Source organism: Odocoileus virginianus, chromosome 7 (assembly GCF_023699985.2).
Source record: "Odocoileus virginianus isolate 20LAN1187 ecotype Illinois chromosome 7, Ovbor_1.2, whole genome shotgun sequence".
In the NCBI taxonomy this organism is placed as follows: domain Eukaryota; kingdom Metazoa; phylum Chordata; class Mammalia; order Artiodactyla; family Cervidae; genus Odocoileus; species Odocoileus virginianus.
The window spans coordinates 84,542,680-84,567,760 of NC_069680.1; the positions used below are offsets into that span (position 1 = coordinate 84,542,680).

At 43.3% G+C, this 25,081-nt stretch overlaps 1 protein-coding gene across 2 annotated transcripts in view; it reads right to left on the reverse strand.

Annotated features, from left to right (window-relative positions):
- The window catches only part of DISC1 (DISC1 scaffold protein), a 389,098-nt gene extending 364,619 nt beyond the window's left edge, over nt 1-24,479 (reverse strand). For both annotated transcript variants that reach the window (XM_070471094.1, XM_070471092.1), the window contains exon 1: nt 24,247-24,479. In XM_070471094.1, coding sequence (XP_070327195.1) covers nt 24,247-24,304 — 58 coding nt within the window. In that variant the 5' untranslated portion in view covers nt 24,305-24,479. The remainder of the gene's footprint in view (nt 1-24,246) is intronic.
- Nucleotides 24,480-25,081: the final 602 nt, after the last annotated feature.

The following is a 25,081-nucleotide window of genomic DNA, read 5'->3' on the forward strand; positions in this document are numbered from 1 at the left end:
TGGCTGATTCACATTGTATGGCAGGAACTAAGACAACACTGTAAAGCAATTATCCTCCAATTAAAAATGAACCTAAATATATGTACATACATACAGCTTTAAAATTTTAAAAATGACACCTTGAAAACAGGAAGACTGACTGGCTCTAGAACCAGAGTTCCAGAATTTCCTCCCCAGAGTCAACCCACGTGTGTTGTTACACCTTGACTCCCTAAGATCATTTGGTGTCAATCAGTCACGTGAAGCCTCCCTACCACAAGCAGCCCACGAGTGCTCACAGCCCAAGACAGCACTATAAGAACCAAAGGAATTGCCCACGTTGACTGTCGGTGGTGGTGGGCATTTAAGGAAGCACCATGACAGTTCCAACCCCTTTTCCTTCCAGCTTGTCAATGACAGAAGCTGTCCCAGACTCCCTCCAAGACAAGCAGGGGCTCCAGAGCCCAGGAAGAGTTGAAGGTAGGGTATCCTTTGCCCTCAGGCTGCAAAATGTGACCCCAAAGGATGAATCCAAGAGGCAGCAGCATCCAGAGGAGAGTCAAAGCCAGTGCAAGACAGTCTCCACCACCCAGCCCTCCCAAAGTGCCAGGCAAAGGCAGAGAATCCAGGTGTCAGAACAAGGACCAAAACCGGGAGAGGCCTGGCGAGCACACTATCGTGGAAGCTGAGGTTGAGAGTCCCCGACCCCCCACAGCAGACTGCCTGCCAGTGCTGCCTTGTAGAGGAGTCAGTCTGCTTTCCTGTTCTGGAAACCTGCTGAAGGTCAACAGAACAATACCACCCTCCACGGGGTCCTGCTCCCACCTCCCCTGGGACACGCCTCTGTCCCTCTGCTCACCCCAGATGAAAGCTGGCTCGACTATCAAGGGCCCATCTCAGAAACAACAGAGATGATACAACTGCAACTAAGGCTAAGAACTGGAAATGAGAGGGAGGAAACGAGGGGAAGGGGAGAAGAAGCAGAACAAGAATAACAACTATGAAATACAAGCTCCTGATTAAGCATCTAAAATTCCAAACTCAGAAGTCCCTGTTGAGAACCACAGGCTTCCCTTCAAACAACCTGCAGGAGTCCACGCATCCTCACATGCACAGGTGTAAAGTGATGGACAGCTTATTTATCCCTCTGAGCTAAGGGCACAAGCATTGATTTTGCTACAGAAATACTAATGAGATTCAGATAAGGGATCTGGGACCTGAATTCGGGTGCAAGGGACAAGCTCTAAGGCAAAGTGAGATCACAGATAGGATTGCTGTTAGAGACAATGTCAGCAAGCTTACAATCAAGACAATGCTTTACACACAAATACTGCAGTTTATGATGCACTCGTATAAATATTCTATTAGACCTTTACCACAATTCTACATTGAGGGCTGATAAATTTATCCCCAATTCCACAAGGAAGGACACCAGATCCAAAGATGTTAAAGGATTTACCCAGGGTCCTTACCCCCAATCATCCAGCCAGAAAGTCAGCCATGCTTAACCATGGTTTACCCAGAACAAGGACAAGTAATTGATGACAATTTAAATGAAACTTGCCATGTACTTCCATGTATCTGCACTTCAATTAAAAGATCCATTGGTCAATGTTTCAGAAATTCACAATACATCTTGATAAGTGATGAACATCCTGGGTGACAGGATGTGGGAGAAGGGGGAAAGGAGCAGTGTCAAAAGTCAGCCTGGGGTCCTCAGCCCCCACAAGCTTCCTCAGCCCTCCAAAAAAGGTACTCCAACTAAAATCATGATGACGTGCTTCAACATGGGCAGCTGACATTTTTACCTTGTGAAATATGTGAATTCCAGAGCCTTTAGAAATTTTTGCCATTTGTATTGATCTTAAACATGCAGTCTAAGGACTTCCCTTAGACAGGAGGCAGTGATCAAAACCATCCCTAAGAAAAAGAAAGGCAAAATGGTTGTCCCAGGAAGCCTTACAAATAGCTGAGAAAAAAAGAGAAGCTAAAGGAAAAACATATCCATCTGAATGCAGAGTTCCAAAGAATAGCAAGGAGAGACAAGAAAGCTTTCCTTAGTGATCAATGCAAAGAAATAGAGGAAAACAATGGAATGGGAAAGACGAGATCTTTTCAAGAAAATTAGGGATACCAAGGGAACATTTCATGCAAAGATGGGAACAATAAAGGATAGAAATGGTATGGACCTAACAAAAGCAGAAGATACTAAGAAGAGGTGGCAAGAATACACAGAAAAACTATACAAGAAAAATCTTCATGACCCAGATAACCACGATGGTGTTAATCACTCAACTAGAGCCAGACATCCTGGAATGCGAAATCAAGTGGGCCTTAGGAAGCATCACTATGAACAAAGCTAGTGGAGGTGATGGAATCCCAGCTGAACTATTTCAAATTCTAAAAGATGATGCTGTGAAAGTGCTGCACTCAATATGCCAGCAAATTTGGAAAACTCAGCAGTGGCCACAGGACTGGAAAATGTCAGTTTTCATTCCAATTCCAAAGAAAGGCAATGCCAAAGAATGTTTAAACTACTGCACAATTGCACTCATCTCACACAATAGCAAAGTAATGCTCAAAACTCTCCAAGCTAGGCTTCAACAATACATAAATAGAGAACTTACAGATGTTCAAGCTGGATTTAGAAAAGACAGAGGAACCGGAGATCAAATTTGATCAAATGATCAAACCAAAGATCATCAAAAAAGCAAGAGAATTCCAGAAAAACATCCACTTCTGCTTTATTGACTACACCAAACCCTTTGCCTATGTGGATCACACAAACTGTGGAAAATTCTTAAAGAGATCAGAATACCAGACCACCTGGACTGCCTCCTGAGAAATCTGTATGCAGGTTAAGAAGCAACAGTTAGAACCAGACATGGAACAATGGACTGGTTCCAAATTGGGAAAGGAGTACAACAAGGCTATATATTGTCACCCTGCTTATTTAACTTCTCTGCAGAGTACATCATGTGAAATGCCACACTGAATGAAGCACAAGCTAGAATCAAGATTGCTGGTATAAATATCAATTACCTCAGATATGCAGATGACACCACCTTTATGGCAGAAAGTGAAGAACTAAAGAGCCTCTTCATGAAAGTGAAAGAGGAGAGTGAAAAAGTTGGCTTAAAACTTAACATTCAAAAAACTAAGATCATGGCATCCAGCCCCATCTCTTCATGGCAAATAGATGGGGAAACAATGGAAACAGTGACAGACTTTATTTTCTTGGGCTCCAAAATCACTGCAGATGGTGACTACAGCCATGAAATTAAAAGACGCTTGCTCCTTAGAAGAAAAGCTATGATCAACCTGGACAGCATACTAAAAAGCAAAGCCATTATTTTACCAACAAAAGTCCATTTAGTCAAAGCTATGGTTTTTCCAGTAGTCATATATGGAGGTTAGAGTTGGACTATAAAGAAAGCTGAGTGCCAAAGAATTGATGCTTTTGTACTGTGGTGTTGGAGAAGACTCTTGAGAGCCCCCTTGGACTGAAAGGAGATCCAACCAGTCAATCCTAAAGGAAATCAGTCCTGAATATCCACTGGAAGGGCTGATGCTGAAGCTGAAACTCCAATCCTTTGGCCACCTGATGTGAAGAACCGACTCACTGGAAAAGACCCTGCTGCTGGCAAGATTGAAGGCAGGAGAGAGAAGGGGACAACAGAGGATGAGATGGTTGGATGGCATCACCAACTTGATGGACATGAGTTTCAGCAAGTTCTGGGAGTTAGTGATGGACAGGGAAGTCGGGCATGCTACAGTCCGTGGGGTTGCGAAGAGTTGGACCTGATTGAGCGACTGAACTGAAGGCCTTCTGTGGGGGTCCAGTGGTTAAGACTCTGTGTTTCCAAGGCACAGGGCATGGGTTCAATTCCTGGTCAGGGAGCTAAGATCCTATATGTTGCATACTGTGGCCAAAAAAAAAAAAAAAAAAAGAACATGCTGTCTTTATAGTGTGTTTGCATGCAGAAGCAACTTTTTAAGACACATGCTGCATCCTGCCTTTTTAACCCAGATGCTGCCTAAGCCTCCCCAGGCCACATTTCTGGACCCACCACTGATTGGAAAGCAACTCTCCTGCATGCCACAGTGGCCAAACTATGCATGTTAGCTTAAACCAATGCAATTCAGTAAGTCTTTACTCCTACTGCAGATCTAACACAAATGATAAGAAGATAAATAAGACAAAGATATTCAGCCCAGACTAATGTTTCTCTTTCCACTAAATTTCTGCTTGACTCACCCCTTTCTGGCTCTGTAATGGTGAATAATTAATCATTTTATTGAGAAAGGCAGTCTCCTAATTTGGATATGATATTGTTTTTTTTCCAAGGTGACTCAGCAGAAAAGAACCCACCCATCTCCCGCCAATGCAGGAGATGATGGTTCGATCCCTGGGTTGGGAAGATGGCCTGCAGAAGGGAAATGGCAACCCACTCCAGCATTCCTGCCTGGGAAATCCCATGGACAGGAGGGCTACAGAAGCCTGGTGGGCTACAACCTATGAGGTGACAAAGAGCCAGACACAAGTGAGCGACTTAACAACAACAACTGTTGTTTTTTTGGTTGTTTTTTCTTTAAGGATTGTATGCTCCTTAAAAAGCAGAATACAATTTTAAAAACAGAGTCCAGGGCCAGCCCTAAGATGGTGGAGAAATAGGATGGGGAAACCATTTTCTCCCCCACAAATTCATCAAAAGATTATTTGAATACTGAGCAAATTCCACAAAACAACTTCTGAACGCTGGCAGAGGACACCAGGCACCCAGAAAGGGAGCCCATTGACTTTGAAAGGAGGTAGAAGAAAATATAAAAGATAAAAAGAGAGACAAAAGAGTTAGGGATGGAGACCCATCCCAGGGAGGGAGTCGTGAAAGAGGAGAAGTTTCCAAACACCAATAAACCCTCTGACTGGCGGGTCTGTGGGGAGTTTTGGAATCTCAGAGGGCAACATAACCGGGAGGAAAAAATAAACAAATAAAACCCACAGATTATGCACCTAACCACAACTCCCAGCAGAGAAGTAGCCCAGACACTCGCATCCGCCACTAGCAAGCAGGGGCTGAACAGGGTGGTGCAGGGTGCATTGCTTAGTGTAAGGACCAGGCCTGAATGCCCTGAGGACAATCTGAGGGAGCTAATGTGAGACAGCAACCCAAACTGTGGGATAGCCACAGAGAGACAGAGAGAGAACTTTCCCGTGAAAAGCTCTAACCTGAGGCACTGCAGGCTCACTCACAAAACAAAAGACTGAGCCAATACCGGAGGAGAGCTAGCAGGCTGCGGACCGGCCCATCCCCCTCTGGAGGCAGGGAGGCAGGCAGCGACAGCCAGAGCCAAGGAGAGGGGCAAACTCGGCCCCAGAGACGGCATCCTCTACCAAACTGTGAGCAGGCTCCCAGTTGCTAACCAAGTCTTCCTGGGCTCCTGGACGGTTGACATCCGTCAGGAGGGTCGCAGCCTGAGATCAGGTCCCCAGAGGAGACACACGGCACACCTGAGGCGGCGCTCCCGAGCGGCTGGGATGGGAAGGCGATAAGACGCACTCCCCACCTGGGGAGAGTGCGCTCCCAAGCACCTGGTCGCCTGAGCTGCTCCCACCCGGGAAGAGCACAAAGCGCAGGCCCAGCCGAGTCTGCGCCTTGTGGAGTGCCCGAGAAGCTGGACCTGAGCGGCTTAGGCCTGGGAAGTGCACGCAACCCAGGGCCCACCTCAGACAGTTCCCGGCAGAGCAACCTGGAGCCTGAGCAGTGTAGACGGGGAGAGCACACGCGCCATGAGCGGGGCCGAACCCAGTGTGGCTGAGACAATGCGAGCACTCCCCACAGACGCCAGTGATGTTTGTTTGCAGAGTTCCTCCCTCCCCACAGCACAACTGAACAAGTGAGCCTAAAAAAGTGACCACCTTCGCCCCTTGTGTCAGGGCAGAAATTAGACACTGAAGAGACCTGCAAACAGAAGAAGCCAAAATAAACAGAAGGAACCACTTTGGAAGTGACAGGTGCAACAGATTAAAACCCTGCAGTTAGCACCAACTACATACGAAGGGGCCTATAGATCTTGAGAAGTATAAGCTGGAACAAGGAACTATCTGAAACTGAACCGACCCCACATGGCCCGCAACAGCTCCAGAGAAATTCCTAGATATATTTCAGAATAATCATTTTTAAATTTTTAAGTCCTTTATTGCTCCTTTAATTTTCATTTTTATAACCTACTATTACCTTGCCAAAAAAAAAGACCCTATTTTTAAAGCAAATTTCATATATATTTTTTATAATTTTTGTCATTTTGGTTTTTTTTTTAATATTGTATTTTTGAGAGTCTAACCTCTACTCTAGATTTTTAATTTTTGCTTTTTTGTATTTCTTATCAATTTTGTACCTTTAAGAATCCAATCTTCAGTACCCATTTTTACTTAGAAGTGTGATTACTGGCTTGATTGCTCTCTCCCTTTTTGATTCTTCTTTCTCTCCCCCAGGTCACCTCTGTCTCCTCCCTCCCCCTTCTCTTCTCTACCCAACTCTGAGTCTCTTTGGGTGTTCTGGGCTGTGGAGAACACTTACGGAACTGATTACTGGCTAGATCTGCCTCTCTCCTTTTTACTTCCCCTCTTCTTCTCCTGGTCACCTCTATCTCCTTCCTCCCTATTCTCTTCTCCATGTAACTCTGTGAATCTCTCTGGGTGTCCCTCACTGTGGAGAATCTTTTCACCATTAACCTAGATGTTTTATCATCAGTGCAGTATGGATGGAGAAGTGTGAGGCTACTGTAAGAATAAGACTGAAAACCAGAGACAGAAGGCTTAAATCCAAAACTTGAGAACACCAGAAAACTCCTGACTCCAGGGAACATTAATCCAAAAGCCTCCATACCTACAATAAAACCAAGCTCCACCCAAGGTCCAACAAGTTCCAGAGCAAGACATACCACACTAATTCTCCAGCAACACAGGAACATAACCCTGAGCATTAATATACAGGCTGCCCAAAGTGACACCAAACCCATAGACACCTCAAAACTCACTACTGGACACTTCATTGCACTCCAGAGAAAAGAGATCCAGGTCCACCCACCAGAACACCAACGCAAGCTTCCCTAACCAGGAAACCTTGACAAGCCACTCGTCCAACCCCACCCACAGCGAGGAACCTCCACAATAAAGAAGAAACACAAACTTCCAGCATACAGAAGGGTCACCCCAAACACAGCAAACAAAATGAAAAGGCAGAAAATATTCAGCAGGTAAAGGAACATGATAAATGCCCTCCAAACCAAACAAAAGAGGAGAAGATAGGGAGTCTACCTGAAAAAGAATTCAGAATGATAGTAAAACTGATCCAAAATCTTGAAAACAAAATGGAGTTACAGATAAATAGTCTGGAGACAATGATTGAGAAGATGCAAGAAATGTTTAACAAGGGCCTAGAAAAAATAAAAAAGAGTCAATCAATAATGTATAATGAAATAACTGAGGTCAAAAGCACTCTGGAGGGAACCAACAGTAGAATAACTGAGGCAGAAGATAGGATAAGTGAGGTGGAAGATAGAATGGTGGAAATAAATGAAGTAGAGAGGAAAAAAGAAAAAAATATTAAAAGAAATGAGGACAACATCAGAGACCTCTGGGACAATGTCAAATGCCCTAACATTCGAATCATAGGAGTCCCAGAAGAAGACAAAAAGAAAGGCCATGAGAAAATACTCGAGGAGATACTAGCTGAAAACTTCCCTAAAATGGGGAAGGAAATAGCCACCCAAGTCCAAGAAACCCAGAGAGTCCCAAACAGGATAAACCCAAGGCAAAACAGCCCAAGACACATATTAATCAAATTAACAAAGATCAAACACAAAGAACAAATATTAAAAGCAGCAATGGAGAAACAACAAATAACACACAAGGTGATTCCCATAAGGAAAACAGCTGATCTATCCATAGAAACTCTTCAGGCCAGAAGGGAATGGCAGGACATACTTAAAGTGATGAAAGAAAATAACCTACAGCCCAGATTACTGTACCCAGCAAGGATCTCATTTATATATGAAGAAGAAATCAAAAGCTTTACAGCAAAAGCTGAGAGAATTCAGCACCACCAAACCAGCTCTCCAACAAATGCTAAAGGATCTTCTCTAGACAGGAAACACAGAAAGGTTCATATACTCGAACCCAAAACAACAAAGTAAGTGGCAACGGGATCATACCTATCAATAATTACCTTAAATGTAAATGGGTTGAATACGCCAACCAAAAGACAAAGACTGGCTGAATGGATAGAAAAACAAGACCCCTATATATGCTGTCTACAAGAGACCCACCTCACAACAAGTGACACATACAGACTGAAAGTGAAGGACTGGAAAAAGATACTTCACACAAATGGAGACTAAAAGAAAGCAGGAGTCACAATAATCATATGAGATAAAATAGACTTTGAAATAAAGGCTGTGAAAAGAGACAAAGAAGCACACTACATAATGATCAAAGGATCAATCCAAGAAGAAGATACAATTATAAATATATATGCACCTAACATAGGGGCACCGCAATATGTAAGACAAATGCTAACAAGTATGAAAGGGGAAATTAACAATAACACAATAATAGTGGGACACTTTAATACCCCACTCACACCTATGGATAGGTCAACTAAACATAAAATTAACAAGGCAACACAAACTTTAAATGATACAATGGACCACTTAGACCTAATTGATATCTATAGGACATTTCACCCCAAAACAATCAAATTCACCTTTTTCTCAAGTGCACACAGAACATTCTCCAGGATAGATCACATCCTGGGCCATAAATCTAGCCTTGGTAAATTCAAGAAAACTTGAAATCATTCCAAGCATCTTTTCTGATCACAGTGCAGTAAGATTAGATGTCAACTATAGCAAAAAAAGAAAAAGAAAGAAAGAAAAGAAAAAAACTATTAAAAGTACAAACAAATGGAGGCTAAACAACATGCTTCTGAATAACCAACAAATCAAAGAAGAAATAAAAAAAGAAATCAAAATATGCACAGAAATGAATGAAAATGAAAACACAACAACCCAAAACCTATGGGACACTGTAAAAGCAGTGCTAAGGGGAAGGTTCATAGCAATACAAGCTTACCTCAAGAAACAAGAGAAAAATCAAATAAATAACCTAACTCTATACCTAAAGCAACTAGAAAAGGAAGAAATGAAGACCCCCAGGGTTAGTAGAAGGAAAGAAAACTTAAAAATTAAGGCAGAAATAAATGCAGAAGAAACAAAAGAGACCATAGCAAAAATCAACAAAGCCAAAAGCTGGTTCTTTGAGAAGATAAATAAAATTGACAAACCATTTAGCCAGACTTATCAAGAAACAAAGAGAGAAAAATCAAATCAATAAAATTAGAAATGAAAATGAAGAAATCACAACAAACAACACAGAAATACAAAGAATCATAAGAGACTACTATCAGCAACTATATGTCAATAAAATGGACAACTTGGAAGAAATGGACAAATTCTTAGAAAAGTATAACTTTGCAAAACTAAACCATGAAGAAATAGAAAATCTTAACAGACCATCACAAGCACGGATATCGAAACTATAATCAGAAATCTTCCAGCAAACAAAAGCCCAGAACCAGATGGCTTCACAACTGAATTCTACCAAAAATTTAGAGGAGAGCTAACACCTATCTTACTCAAACTCTTCCAGAAAATGCAGAGGAAGGTAAACTTACAAACTCATTCTATAAGCCCACCATCACCCTAATTCCAAAACCAGACAAAGATGCTACAAAAAAAGAAAACTGCAGGCCAGTATCACTGATGAACATAGATGCAAAACTCCTTAAAAAAATTCTAGTGAACAGAATCCAACAACATATTAAAAAGATCATACATCATGACCAATACATGACATCATACATCATGGGCTTTATCCCAGGGATGCAAGGATTCTTTAATATCCACAAATCAATCGATGTGATACACCACATTAACAAATTGAAGATAAAAACCATATGATTATCTCAATAGATGCAGAAAAGGCCTTTGACAAAATTCAACATCCATTTATGATAATGGATAATGCCTCCAGAAAGTAGGCATAGAAGGAACATACCTCAACATAATAAAAGCCATATGTGATAAACCCATAGTAAACATCCTCAATGGTGAAAAATTGAAAGCATTTCCCCTCAAGTCAGGAACAAGACAAGGGTGCCCACTCTCACTGCTACTATTCAGCATGGTTTCAGAAGTTTTAGCCACAGCAATCAGGGAAGAAAAAGAAATAAAAAGAATCCAGATTGGAAAAGAAGAAGTAAAACTCTCACTGTTTGCAGATGACATGATCCTCTACATAGAAAACCCTATAGACTCCACCAGAAAATTACTAGAGCTAATCAACTAATATAGTAAAGTTGCAGGATATAAAATTAACACACAGAAATCCCTTGCATTCCTATACACTAACAATGAGAGAACAGAAAGAGAAATTAAGGAAACAATTCCACTCACCATTGCAACAAAAAAAATAAAATACTTAGGAATATATCTACCTAAAGAAACAAAAGGCCTATATATAGAAAACTATAAAACACTGATGAAAGAAATCAAAGATGACACAAATACATGGAGAAATATACCATGTTCATGAATTGGAAGAATCAATATAGTGAAAATGAGTATACTGCCCAAAGCAATCTATAGATTCAATGCAATCCCTATCAAGCTACCAACGGTATTTTTCAGAGAACTAGAACAAATAATTTCACAATTTGTATGGAAATACAAAAAACCTTGAATAGCCAAAGCAATCTTGAGAAAGAAAAATGGAACTGGAGGAATCAACCTGCCTGAGTTCAGGCTCTACTATAAAGCCACAGTCATCAAGAGAGTATTGTACTAGCACAAAGACAGAAATATAAATCAATGGAACCAAATAGAAAGCCCAGAGATAAATCCATGCACCTAAGGACACCTTATCTTTGACAAAGGAGGCAAGGATATACAATGGAAAAAAAGACAACCTCTTTAACAAGTGGTGCTGGGAAAACTGGTCAACCACTTGTAAAAGAATGAAACTAGAACACTTTCTAACACCATACACAGAAATAAAGTGGATTGAAGATCTAAACCTAAGACCAGAACTATAAAACTCCTAAAGGAAAACATAAGCAAAACACTCTCTGACATAAATCATAGCAGGATCCTCTATGATCCATCTCCCAGAGTAATGGAAATAAAAGCAAAAATAAATAAATGGGACCTAATGAAACTTAAAAGCTTTGGCACAACAAAGGAAACTATAAGCAAGGTGAAAAGACAGCCTTCAGAATGGGAGAAAATAATAGCAAACAAAGCAATCGACAAAGAATTAATCTCAAAAATATACAAGCAACTCCTGCAGCTCAATTCCAGAAAAAATAAACGACCCAATCAAAAAATAGGCCAACGAACTAAACAGACATTTCTCCAAAGAAGACATATAGATGGCTAACAAACACATGAAAAGATGCTCAACATCACCCATTATCAGAGAAATGCAAATCAAAATCACAATGAGGTACCATCTCACACCAGTCAGAATGGCTGCTATCAAAAAGTCTACAAACAATAAATGCTGGAGAGGGTGTGGAGAAAAGGGAACACTCTTACACTGTTGGTGGGAATGTAAACTAGTACAGCCACTATGGAGAACACTGTGGAGATTCCTTAAAAAACTGGAAATAGAACGGCCATATGACCCAGCAATCCCACTTCTGAGCATACATACCAAGGAAACCAGAATTGAAAGAGACACATGTACCCCAATGTTCATTGCAGCACTGTTTACAATAGCCAGGACATGGAAGCAACCTAAATGTCCATCAGCAGACAAATGGATAAGAAAGCCATGGTACATATACACAATGGAATATTACTCAGCCATTAAAAAGAATGCATTTGAATCAGTTCTAATGAGATGGATGAAACTGGAGCCTACTATACAGAGTGAAGTAAGTCAGAAAGAAAAACACCAATACAGTATACTAATGCATATATATGGAATTTATAAAGATGGTAACAATGACCCCATATGTGAGACAACAAAAGAGACAAAGATGCAAAGAACAGTCTTTTGGACTGTTTTGGTGGGAGAAGGCGAGGATGTGATGATTTGAGAGAATAGCATTAAAACATGTGTATTATCATATGTGAAACAGATTGCCAGTCCAGGTTTGATACATGAGACAGGGTGCTCAGGGCTGGTCCACTGGGATGACCCTGAGGGATGGGATGGGGAGGGAGGTGGGAGGGGGGTTGAGGATGGGGAACACATGTACACCCATGGCAGATTCATGTCAATATATGGCAAAAACCACTACAATACTGTAAAGTAATTAGCCTCCAATTAAAATAAATAAATTTTAATAAATAAATAAAATTTTTAAATAAATAAATAAAAGCAGGGTCCATATTAAATGTATCCCAAGATCAGCTTCAGCTGGAGGTCAGTAACCCCCTTGGGATATTTCAAATTATTTTCACTGAGCCCTATTCCACCTCAGCAAAATGGGAAAAACAAGAGTGATATCATTAACTCTCCTTGTATATCACCTTATGCTTTTCAGAAAAGTTTCAAAAAACATTTTGATAGAATAAATATTAGAATGAATGTACTTAAATAATCCCAAATCATGAAGTCAAGAAAATAAAACAGTTGGATTAAAATGACAGAATCTGCCCATTTTTCTGTTCAAACAACTATATGAGCCAAGCTGAGGAAGACGCACAAAAGCTGCACTGTTGGGAAATGGTTCAGAACTCATCATGCAGTCCCCAAGGCCAATAAGGCAGCTGGGCAGGAGGATGAGATCATCAGTGTGGGGTCCGCTTGAGACACTCCCCTTCCTGTCACCCCAGACAGCCAAGGGCCCCCCCTAGCCTGGGAAAGGTATGCAACAGACATCACAGGGCCTCCTGAGAGGAGCATATCTGTGAAACTGAGCAAATGTTAACACCACGGCCAGGAAATTAACACAGAGTTTCTACAGATGGAGAACTAATATCTCTCTTCCTAGATAAAGAGCAGCCCATGTTATATACACATGTGGAAATCAATACGTAAGTAAACTGTCTCCAAAATTACAGTGGGGGAGGAAATGAGTGGGTCTAATGGAGAAAATTTAGCATCAACATATATACACTGTCATGTGCAAAATGGACAGATGGTGGCATGTTGCTATATAAACACAGGGAGCCCAGTCTGGTGCTCGGTGATTACCTAGAGGGGTGGGATGTGGGGGAAAGGAGAGGGCTCAACAGGAAGGGGATATAAATGTATAATTATGGCTGACTCATATCATTGTATGGAAGAAACCAACACATTGTAAAAAATTTTTTAAATAATAAAAAAAAACACTATAATATTCAAAACAATTATTAAACTTAGCAATAAATACTGCAGTTGATAAATTCTAAGTTAACAAATTCTTTCTTTCTTTTTCCACTCACCTACCCAGCTATACATCCATCCATCCTATAAAATATTCACTGGGCACCTACTAGCTGCTGGTCACTTCGTGATAATTTTGGTGTACCCCAATGGTCAATCATTCTGATGAAACAGCATCCAGATATGTCAAAAAATTAATTCTCCTTTCTTCACTGCACTGTAACTTGTCAAGGGTATGAACAACAATCTACACAATTTTCTTTTTAATCTAAAGGCCATCATGGCATTCAGCAAAGTGATTTGTGCATTACAATAAACTTCTGAACTGAAATGAACTTCTGGAATTCTGGTTTCAAAAGATGTAAAAACTAACAGACTTGGTTAATCCACCCACTGGATTGCTCAACCTAAAATACAATAAAGCATTTAATTCAACTCAGAGTGTAGTAAACTATGATGTACTACAAACATGAGAGACAAGGAGATTACCGGAGAGCTTCCTTGAGCTGAAGGGGTTTACACTGGAGGCAGAAAGCAAGTTAAGAAACAAAAAAAACCTGCAACAGAACACAAGTGGCAAAGAGTAGATGATTCCAGAAGGTCAGGGAAGGCTGGGAAGTATAGAAATAGAGCAAGACACTATGGTACTTACCCTCCTCTCCCCTGCCCCCACCCTGTCCTCAGCCTGCTTTTTGTCTGTGGAAAAACTTTAGCCAAAGAATAAGTTTGACCAGAGAAGTGAGAAAATGCAGAAGGAAAATGGTCCAACAGCACTAAATAATAAGCTTAGTCATCAAGCATGGGCTTCTCTGGTGGCTCAGACGGTAAAGCGTCTGCCTACAAAGTGGGAGATGACCTATAAACCTCCCCAGGGGATATAGCTAATATTCTGAACCATGTACTATGAAGCAGGTCTTATAGATCCTGAAACCCCCACCAGGAAGAAGAAGTCAACCACGTGATGACCAGGCTGTAACCATGACGTAAGTCGAGAATTGGTCTCAAGGAAATGGGGACAAACTGACCCTAAAACTGAAGATTAACTATACTTAAAACAATCAAGATGATGCTGGTCACACCACTGATGACCAATTTCAAGAGCTGACTGTGCTGTTTCTGCATGTAGCCCCCTACCTCTGTCTGTAAAAGTCTTGCCCCCTGATTGTCAGTGGGGAGGAGGGGGATTGATTTGGACAGGAGTCTGCCGTCCCCATCTTCCCTACCAGTTGCTGGCATCCAAAATAAAGCAAACTTTCCTTTCCACCAATCTTGCCTTGTTATTGGCTTTTGAGCAGTGAGCTGCCAGACCCCACTTTCAGATACAGTAAAATGAGGTGTGGAGACTTGGGACAAAGAGAGCAGATGCCATCATGTTCTTGGTGGGCAGAATCAAGCAAGCGAGAGCATCCGTTTTAGGGATTTGGTGGACTGTTTATGGAAGGCCTGGAAAGGAATGCTAAGAATTTGCCTGCAGGACAGTAATGAGTATTTGCACAAGGAAGAGTGACCCAATCAGATCTCTGCTTTGGAAAGATTATCCTGGCAGTAGCATCCAGGCCTGACTGACAGGAGGTACAGAGCAGAGAAATACTGACACAACCAAGTGTCAGGACCGCGAAGACACAGGAAGGCCTTTGGAAGACACAGATGCCTTTGGAAGACACAGATGCCGTTGGAAGAAGCATCCTAAGAATGACTGTGAAGCTCTGAGGGTTGCCTTAAATCACCTGGAAAGAATACCAGGCTTTGTTAGATCTTCCCTTTAGACTGAATGGTCCTTGTGGACAATCTGATACATCTTTAAACACACTGCTATATACACCACAGTGCCATGCAGACAGTAGGTGCCCAATAAATGTTCCTGAACAGATGAATAAATACAATGGAATGAATAAATGGAAAGTTAGTGTCTTTAGAAGAGAATTCTATAACCAGAGAAAGGAAAACAAAAGAACTGATCAGAGTCAAGGTAATTTGAGGCCCCAAATCTATTATTTGAATTGAATGCAGAATATCTATACCCAAGGTCAGCTGTCTCACATTTCACTATGCCTGGCCTATGGCTATAATGAAAAACACCAGGGAAATATTAATAATTGTACAGAGTTGATAAAAGAGTAAACGTTAAAAGTTCTCATCACAAGAAAAAGACTTTGTAAACATGTAAGCTAGCAGATGTAACTAGACTTCCTGTGATGATCATTTCACAATGTACACAAATAGCAAATCACCACATTGTACACCTAGTCTAATCTTGTTCATGTCAAACATATCTCAATTTTTAAAAAAAGAATTGTACTGAGATGTGCAAAATTTTCTCATTTGAAGATTTGTAATCACAAAGCAGCATTCACAAGTCTATGTTTCCAGCGCATTAGAAACACAACCCCCATTGATCTATTTTTGACCATTGTGAAACAGTCCTCCTTTGGCTATCAGTATTTTACTGAGATAAGACGTGCTTTCATTTATAAATGCAAAACACCTTCTCCTGTGTCAAAAATAAAGCCTAATAATTATGCCAAATCATCTTATCAATCTACTTGCAAATTAAGAAACCACAGGTATGAAAAAGAAAAGTTAGGTTGGTGTGCACATCGCAAAACCAAATTTAAAGCCAGATTCTACATTCAAGACACAGTTCACTCATTAAATTTAGGGATTTTCCCCTCAACCTGTGAAGCCGTTTAGTCTCCACGCAGGGTCACCTGTCAAATGCACGCTTCTATTCCTGGCCACTGTGTTTGCCTGAGAGCACATGATCACGTTAAGGATTAGTATCAATCCTAGATACAGGTAACCCTGGGAAGGTCAAGTACCAACTGCATTCAGGCAGCTGACTGCAGGGAGCTGTCTGAGCCTCTTGAAATGGAACCCTGTGGGTGGGGGAGGAGGCAAAGTGTGAAACCCTACAGAGCAGGGACTAGGAAATTCACACAGTCCCCCAAGTCCTGGACAATCCCAGTCCCCCAGAACAAGAGTCACTGAATCCGAGAGCTGAAAGGGTCCCCACACATCGTCCACTGCAGCCCCCACCTGCCCCACATGCAGACTCCCCCGTACGGTCACCCCAGAATCAGACAACACTAACTTAAATGCTTCTGGGGCAAAAAGCTAACCACTTTTCAAGATGGCATCTCCCACTGACGGACAACTTTTTAGCAAGTTTTTCTCTAGGTTAAGTTCAAGGAAATCAGTCCTGGGTGTTCATTGGAAGGACTGATGTTGAAGCTGAAACTCCAATACTTTGGCCACCTGATGCAAAGAGCTGACTCATTTGAAAAGATCCTGATGCTGGGAAAGATTGAGGGCAGGAGAAGGGGACGACAGAGGATGAGATGGTTGGATGGCATCACCGACTCAATGGACATGGGTTTGGGTGGACTCCGGGAGTTGGTGATGGACAGGGAGGCCTGACGTGCTGCGGTTCATGGGGTCGCAAAGAGCTGGACACGATTGAGAGACTGAACTGAACTGAAGTTCAAAATTGACACCCTATTCATGTGTGGCTCTATTTGTAACTCTGGGCCAAGAAGGCACTCTAAATGCTGAATGAATGACGAATGATTAGTGAACAGATGGGGCCTTACAGATCAATGACAATATTGGAAAAAGGAATCACTCACAAATTTAAGCTTTTAAGAGCCATGATGGCTCAAAAATACATAAATAAAGATCTGATTTGATTCACTTAACATTACTGAAGCAGAGGGGAATTATGTAGCACTATGGAATGAAGCATACGTAACAGAAACAGTTCTAAGTAAGGGGAGAGGACTCAGGTCCGAACACTCACTCTGCTGCCCTCACCCACACTCCACACCTGTCAACTAAGCCGGCCAGATCCCGAGATCTCCACCATCACTTAAGACTGTCAGGACTCTGGTGTGACTTAGCCCCAAAAAGTGTGGTGTCAGACCTCCAGGAATTTCCTGCCTTAACTGCATTTCTCTGAGAGTTCAAACCCATCTGCAAATAAAGGGTAAAAGTCCTACCAAGGGGACTTCACTCATGGTCCAGTGGCTAAGACTCTGCATTGCCAATGCAAGAGATTCATGTTCAATCGCTGGTTAGAGAACTAAGATCCCATATACTGCGACCAGAGATCCCAAGGGCTGTAACTAAGACCTGGCACAGCCAAATAAATGAATTAAAAAAAAAGTGGTCCTACCATGGCAGGCAAATGCAGGGGTTGAACAGGTAGAATTATATCCACCTGTTTTCAGGATGAGCACAAGGCAACATGATTGGGAAACTAACCTGAAGTTGATTGGGAATGAGAACCTAGGGCTATTTATTTCAATTACCTAATGTGAGACCAGGTCTTCTACACTCGTATTTACCATTATAAGGACCAACTATATATTTCTCAGCCCTGCGCTTGATAAATACACTTGCCCATGCCTCACCAGCCAGAACTCAAGAGGTTTGACCACTTGATCATTTGAAGCTTCATCCAGCAGTAAGTTCTGTGATTCTGTTATAAACGTCAATCGACCTGAGTGATCTCAGGAAGCTCCACGTCTCTATCAACCATTTCTGAGCCATGACGGGAGGCAAGTGGCCAAAAGGAAGGAGCATCAAGTAAAAGGAAGCAGACAGAAAATGGACGGTTATGCCAGCAACTGAGCACGCCACATGGGCCCCCACTGCCTTCCAAAGCCACAGTCACGTCACTCACTGATCAGCCACAGTTCTCATTTCCCACTTCCACTTGGTATGAAAAATGGGAAGCTGATGGTGAAGTCTGTGCTCAAAGAAGCAGCTGGTAAACTGATTTCAAAAGAGAAAATGGAACAGAATGGTCAAAGTATCTGTGGCAGGTATTTTTAAAAGTGCATGACTGTTGCATGAAAGACATTTGCTAAGGAATTTTTACCACAGGCATCAAGTTGAGAACAGCAACAGAAGACTCCCAAGGGCTAAAAAAGCTTATGTGTCTAGATGGTGCTGTCTGGAAAGTGCTTGGCCAAGGGCAGCCCCAGCAGTGCCCAGATGGGACCCTCCCCAGCCCCAGGGTGACTGCCCAGGGCATCTCTGGAGGCAGTATTCTCTGCTGGCTTTGTATGAGAACCTGGCATATAAGCTGAATTACTATCATCATAGCAAAAAAAATTATTATAATTCTGGTCTAATGATGCTAATCTAAAAATTCTATGCTCAGAAACTGTCCTGTGCCACGCTTCAGATCTTATTAAACATCACCAGGCTTCCCAGGTGGCGCTAGTGGTAAGACATAAGGCGTGCAGGTTCGATCCCTGGTCGAGAACTATGATCACACGTGCCACAGCCAAAACGAGACCTCAGGTGATGAGCAGGTTTGTAAATGACTGTGCCCCTTCAGGGACTTCCCAGGTGGCTCCAGTGGTAAAGAACCCACCTGCCAATGCAGGAGACGTAAGAGACGCAGGTTCAATCCCTGGGTCAGGAAGATACCCTGGAGGAGGACATGGCAGCCCACTCTAGTATTCTTGCCTGGAGAATCCCCATGGACAGAGGAGCCTGACTGTAGTCCATAGGGTTGCAAAGCATCAGAAACTACTAAAGCAACTTGGCTTGGCATGCACAAAGATCATCACTGTCTTCATTCTGAAGATCTTTCATCAAACTTTGACCAAAATCATGATAAAATTCAGACATTAATGATATAATCTCTAATCCTTCTTCAGTCAAAATTTCAAGAATTTTTTTTAAAAAGGAAACGTTTTAATGAACATAATATATTTTGACTTCATTTTTTTCTAAACTAATACCTTAATGTTTGCACAATAAGCAAGTATTATTTTTGTCATCTAACTAAACAATAATAGTTTGCATGCAGTGTTTTGGAAACATAAATTAATGAATGTGGCACAGAAATGGATTACAAGAACAGAGACACCAAACTATTGGTCTGCATTGGTGGAATTATGGTGGTTTTCAATGTTCTTTTTCTCATTTGTAGTTTCCTAAGAGCACAAGTTACTTCTGGAAAAAGAAAAAAGAATAAGAGAAACAATTGAACAGGGATTGATTCTGCAGCACAGAAACCTAGCATTCACTCTCCCTCAGGTACACAGACTTTGCCTGAAAGCCCATTTCTGGGGGCATCTCACATGAGCAGTGAGGGTCCTAGCCTTGCCAGGTAATCATAACCCCAAAACCCTCAATCCCAGCTTACCCTTCTTGTGCCATCTTAAGGGTTCTGGCAAATATGTGTGTTAAAATAAAGCATTCATGCAAATTCCATTTAGTTTTGAGATTTCTAATGAGTTCTCTTTTTTTTTTTTTCCTTTTTCTCAGAGCAATTATTTTTTAAAAGGAGATTTCTGATGATTTCTTATCATATGTCTTTATATGAGATTTTAATACTTTTTTTCCTCTGCAAATTTCTGTTGTTTATTTTGGAAAGAAGATAGCTTTAAATGGCATTCTTTTACATAGGGATGAAAACAAGATTATTTCAAAGTCTCTTCTTCCAGAGTTAACAATTCACCCATGTTTTAGAGTCTATAAATACGTAGGGTATATAGTTACCAGTGATCTAACAGAGGTCTGCTCTGAACTTCAGCTTGTGTCCATAACTTTAGTTCAGCCAGTGGCTGAGAATACAATTGTGAGAGGCACCAACCCACGGTTCTAACCCTGGTTCTACCTTTAATGGCTATGTGACTTGGAAAGAAGAGGGGTGAATCTGCATCTCAGATGTGAACGGGGAAAATGAAGATTATAAGTAGCTACCTTACAATGGTCTGGGGCAGATTTCATCACAGCAATTCCTGATAGACCTCCTGGCATACTGCAAGCTCTAAAAACACTGCAGACTGTCTTATTCCCTCCTGGTAGCACTGATATCTTCTATTTGCACAGTCAGTCATATGCTCCAAGGTACTCAACACCATTTACTTCACTGGATCCTCAGGCAGCTCTATCCCAAAAGTTACTGTCTCCATTTTATCTTTTTTGTAAACAGATGAGGAAACTGAGGATCAAGGACACACAGCTTAGAAAGAAGCTCCAGGCCTCTTTTTGCTCAGTGCCAGATTCTCAACTGTACTTCCCAGTGGCTCAGATGGTAAAGAATCTGCCTGCAATGTGGGAGACCCGGGTTTGATCCCTGGGTGGGAAGGTTCCCTCAAAAGATTTCATGTGCCACCTGTGAACTTAATAAGATTAAATTTCTTTTTAAATACTCTACTAAACACAGTCAGCAAAAACAGGACAGGGAACTGACTGTGGCTCAGATTATGAACTCCTTATCGCCAAATTCAGACTTAAATTGAAGAAAGTAAGGAAAACCACTAGACCATTCAGGTATGACCTAAATCAAATCCCTTACGATTATACAGTGGAAGTGACAAATATATTTAAGGGATTAGATCTGAAAGAATGCATGAGGAACTATGGATGAAGGTTCCTGACATTGTAAAGGAGGCAGTGATCAAGACCATTCCCCAGAAAAAGAAATGCAAAAAGGCAAAATGGTTCTCTGAGGAGGCCTTAACAAATAGCTTCGAAAGAAGAGAAGCTAAAGGCAAAGGAGAAAAGGAAACATATACCCATTTGAATGCAGAGTTCAAAAGAATAGCAAGGAGAGATAAAAAAGTGTTCCTCAGTGATCAATGCAAAGAAACAGAGGAAAACAAAAGAATGGGAAAGAATAGAGATTTCTCCAAGAAAATTAGAGATACCAAGGGAACGTTTTGTGCAAAGATGGGCACAATAAAGGACAGAGACGGTATGGACCTAACAGAAGCAGAAGATATTAAGAAGAGGTGGCAAGAATACACAGAAGAACTATACCCAAAAGATCTTCATGACCCAGATAACCATGGGGATGTGATCACTCACCTAGAGCCAGACATCCTGGAGTGTGAAGTCAAGTGGGCCTTAGGAAGCATCACTGTGAACAAAGCCAGTGAAGGTGATGGATTTCCAGCTGAGTTATTTCAAATCCTAAAAGATGATGCTGTGAAAGTGCTGCACTCAATATGCCAGCAAATTTGGAAAACTCAGCAGTAGCCACAAGACTGGAAAAGGTCAGTTTTCATTCCAATCCCAAAGAAAGGCAATGCCAAAGAATGCTCAAACTACCAGACAATTGCACTCATCTCATATGCTAGCAAAGTAATGCTCAAAATTCTCCAAGCCAGATTTCAACAGTACATGAACCGTGAACTTCCATATATTCAAGCTGGATTTAGAAAAGGCAGAGGAACCAGAGATCAAATTGCCAACATCCGTTGGGATCATCGAAAAAGCAAGAGTTCCACAAAAACATCTACTTCTGCCTTACTGACTACACCAAAGCCTTTGACTGTGTGGATCACAATAAACTGTGGAAAATTTTTAAAGAGGTGGGAATACCAGACCACCTGAACTGCCTCCTGAGAAATCTGCATGCAGGTCAAGAAGCAACAATTAGAACTGAACATGGATCAAAAGACTAGTTCCAAATCAGGAAAGAAGTACGTTAAGGCTGTATATTGTCACCCTGCTTATTTAACTTATATGCAGAGTACATCATGAGAAACGTTGGGCTGGATGAAGCACAATTTGGAATCAAGATTGCTGGTATAAATATCAATAACCTCAGAAATGCAGATGACACCACCCTTAATGGCACAAAGTGAAGAGGAACTAAAGAGCCTCTTGATGAAAGTGAAAGAGGAAAGTGAAAAAGTTGGCTTAAAACTCAACATTCAGAAAACTAAGATCATGGCATCCAGTCCCATCTCTTCATGGCAAATAGATGGGGAAACAATGGAAACAGTGACAGACTTTATTTTCTTGGGCTCCAAAATCACTGCAGATGGTGACTGCAGCCATGTAACTAAAAGACGCTTGCTCCTTGGAAGAAAAGCTATGACCAACCTAGACAGCATACTAAAAAGCAGAAATTACTTTGCCAACAAAGGTCCGTCTAGTCAATTCTATGGTTTTTCCAGTGGTCATGTATGGATGTGATAGTTGGATTATAAAGAAAGCTGAGCGCTGAAGAATTGATGCTTTTGAACTGTGGTGTTGGAGAAGACTCTTGAGAGTCCCTTGAACTGCAAGGAGATCCAACCAGTCAATCCTAAAGGAAATCAGTCCTGAATATTCATTGGAAGGACTGATGCTGAAGCTGAAACTCCAATCCTTTGGCCACCTGATGTGAAGAACTGACTCACTGGAAAAGACCCTGCTGCTGGGCAAGACTGAAGGCAGGAGAGAGAAGGGGACAACAGAGGATGAGATGGTTGGATGGTATCACCAACTCAGTGGACATGAGTTTCAGCAAGCTCTGGGAGTTGGTGATGGACAGGGAAGCCTGGTGTGCTGCAGTTCATGGGGTTGCAAAAAGTTGGACACAACTGAGCAACTGAACTGAACTGAGCTGATTCATACTTTACAAGAGATGTGGTTTTTCCAGATGGACAGTGGTAAAGAATCTGTCTGCAGATGCTGGAGCTGAGGGTTCGATCTCTGGGTGGGGAAGGTCCCCTGGAGAAGGAAACAGCAACCAACTCCAGTATTTTTGCCTGGAAAATCCCCTGGACAGAGGAGCCTGGTGGGCTAGAGTCCATGGGGTTGCAAAGAGTCGGACACGACTGAACACACACACACACACATTCATACTATGATCAAATCAAACTGGTTTTTTTTAACACCACTCCAAATTAATTGGGTTTTGCTTAGTGAAAAGAGCATCTGGGGCTCTTATTTAGAGCTTACTATGTATCTCAGCACCAGATTGAGTGTTCACATCCATGGCCACAGTTCAACCTGAAGCGACTCTATGAGGTAGCACTGTCATTGTCCCCATTTCATAAATTTCACAACTAAGTGCAGGATTAAAATGCAAGCTAACTGTCTCAAACTCCAGCTCTTAAGACTCTGGTATTATCCAAATCGCATTTGCCTGCCCAACTGACCATACATTTTGCAAAGTGCTTTCACACACAGCAGATGTCCGGATGGGATGGGGAGGGGGGAGGTTACCAGTGTTCTTTTGTATATGTGATAAAATCGAGACTCAGCGCTCTTAGAGGAGCTGTCAAAGTTACCCGGCCTTCTTCCGGTCCAGCAAGGACACATAACTCCCTCACTCCAAATCTCATTCTCATCCCAAAGTCTCAAATTCCTTTGCACGTGTATTTTGAAAGCAAGATGGCAGGAGACATCCTGTCATTCCTGAAAAGCAACTGTGCACTTCACGGCCTCCTTGTCAACCCTGAGCGCTGACAGCGTTGACAGCTTGACCGGGGCTCACCCGCTCCGGCTCCGAGCCAGCCGTGTGCACCACAGGCGCGGAGGAAGTGGGAGGTGAGGCTGCTCGCAGAGCCGCCCCTTGGGACGGTGCCAGCACCGCGTCCCCACGCCACCCCAACCTCCTCGCTCCAGGTCCTCGAGGGGTGAAACCCGAGACTCTGCGGGGTGTCAGGACGCGGTCTCCGGACCAGGCGGCGGGGCGTCCCCTGTCCCGCGAGTGCGCAGGGGAGGGCGCGCGGAGACCCGAGTCTCGGCTGGCTCAGTCCCCGGGCGCAGCGAAACCCGAGCGCGCTCAAACCGCCTTCCTCGGCCACAGGGACCCACCGGGGCGGGAACTGCGGCTCCCGGGATCTCAGCACAGTCTTCCGGGAGGACCCGGACCGGCTCGGCGCGGGCTGGCAGCCCCAGGCCCGACAAAGACTTCAACTCGGCACGCCACGCGCCCTGCCTCAGTTTCCCTCACCCCGCAAGAGTGCAGAAACCCTAGATGTCAACCGAGGCGCACCCCGGACCTAAACGATCTCCAGAGGACAGAGCTCACCCTCGCCGCGGAACCCTCGCCCCGACCCGCAGGGAGGCCGTGACAGCACCCCTACCTGCGCGGTGGCCCCTGCCGCCACCGGCCGGGGCGCCCTGGGGCCCCCCGCCCAGCATGCGCCCCGCCGGCTCCTCCCGCTCCGCCTCCGCCTTCTCCAGCTCCGCTGAGGCCAGAGGGCTCTGTGCACCCGAGGCCCGCGTCCGGGGAAGCTAACGGCCGAGCGGGACGGGAAGTGGGGAGGGGGCTGGCGAGGAAGGGGAGGCTCCTTCCTCCTCCCGGGCTGGACGGGCTGTTTCCTCTCCAGCCTCGGCCCAGGCACGCACGCGCGCGCACACACACACAAGCTGACGGCTGGAGCGGGCGGGGCGCGCAAGCCCACAGCCGGGGTCACAGACCTGGGAAAGCTGCTTTTTCACTCTCCCTCAGTGTTGGACGAAAATGAGAGGGGAAGTGCGGTGGAGACGACGGGTGTTCGGGGAGGGAGAGACGAGGAGGCCCTCCTTGGGGGACGGGAGGAGTGATCTACGAGGGTGCCTCCCAGACGCTAATTAGGGAAGTGACCACAGGGTTGATGGAAGATTTGGAGGGAGTGAGAGGGACTCGTTTCGCAAGGGGCAGGGGGCGGGGGGAGAATGAGGGGAGACTGCAGCTCACCCTGGGAAAGAGCGCGGGGCGAGTAGTTCTACATGAAATGAGGATCCAACTGTTTGAATCTTCTGGCAGCACTGGGCTGGCCCCAGATCCGCCTCCCCACGTTGGGCAGCCAGCCCAGGACACAACTGCGATCCGTGCTGAGCTCCTAAGCCAGCCCACTCGCCTCCTCTTGTGTTCATTCAAGGAGGCTCCTGGAGCATCCCTGAGGACGCACCTGCCAGAAGTGGTTCTCGCCCTTA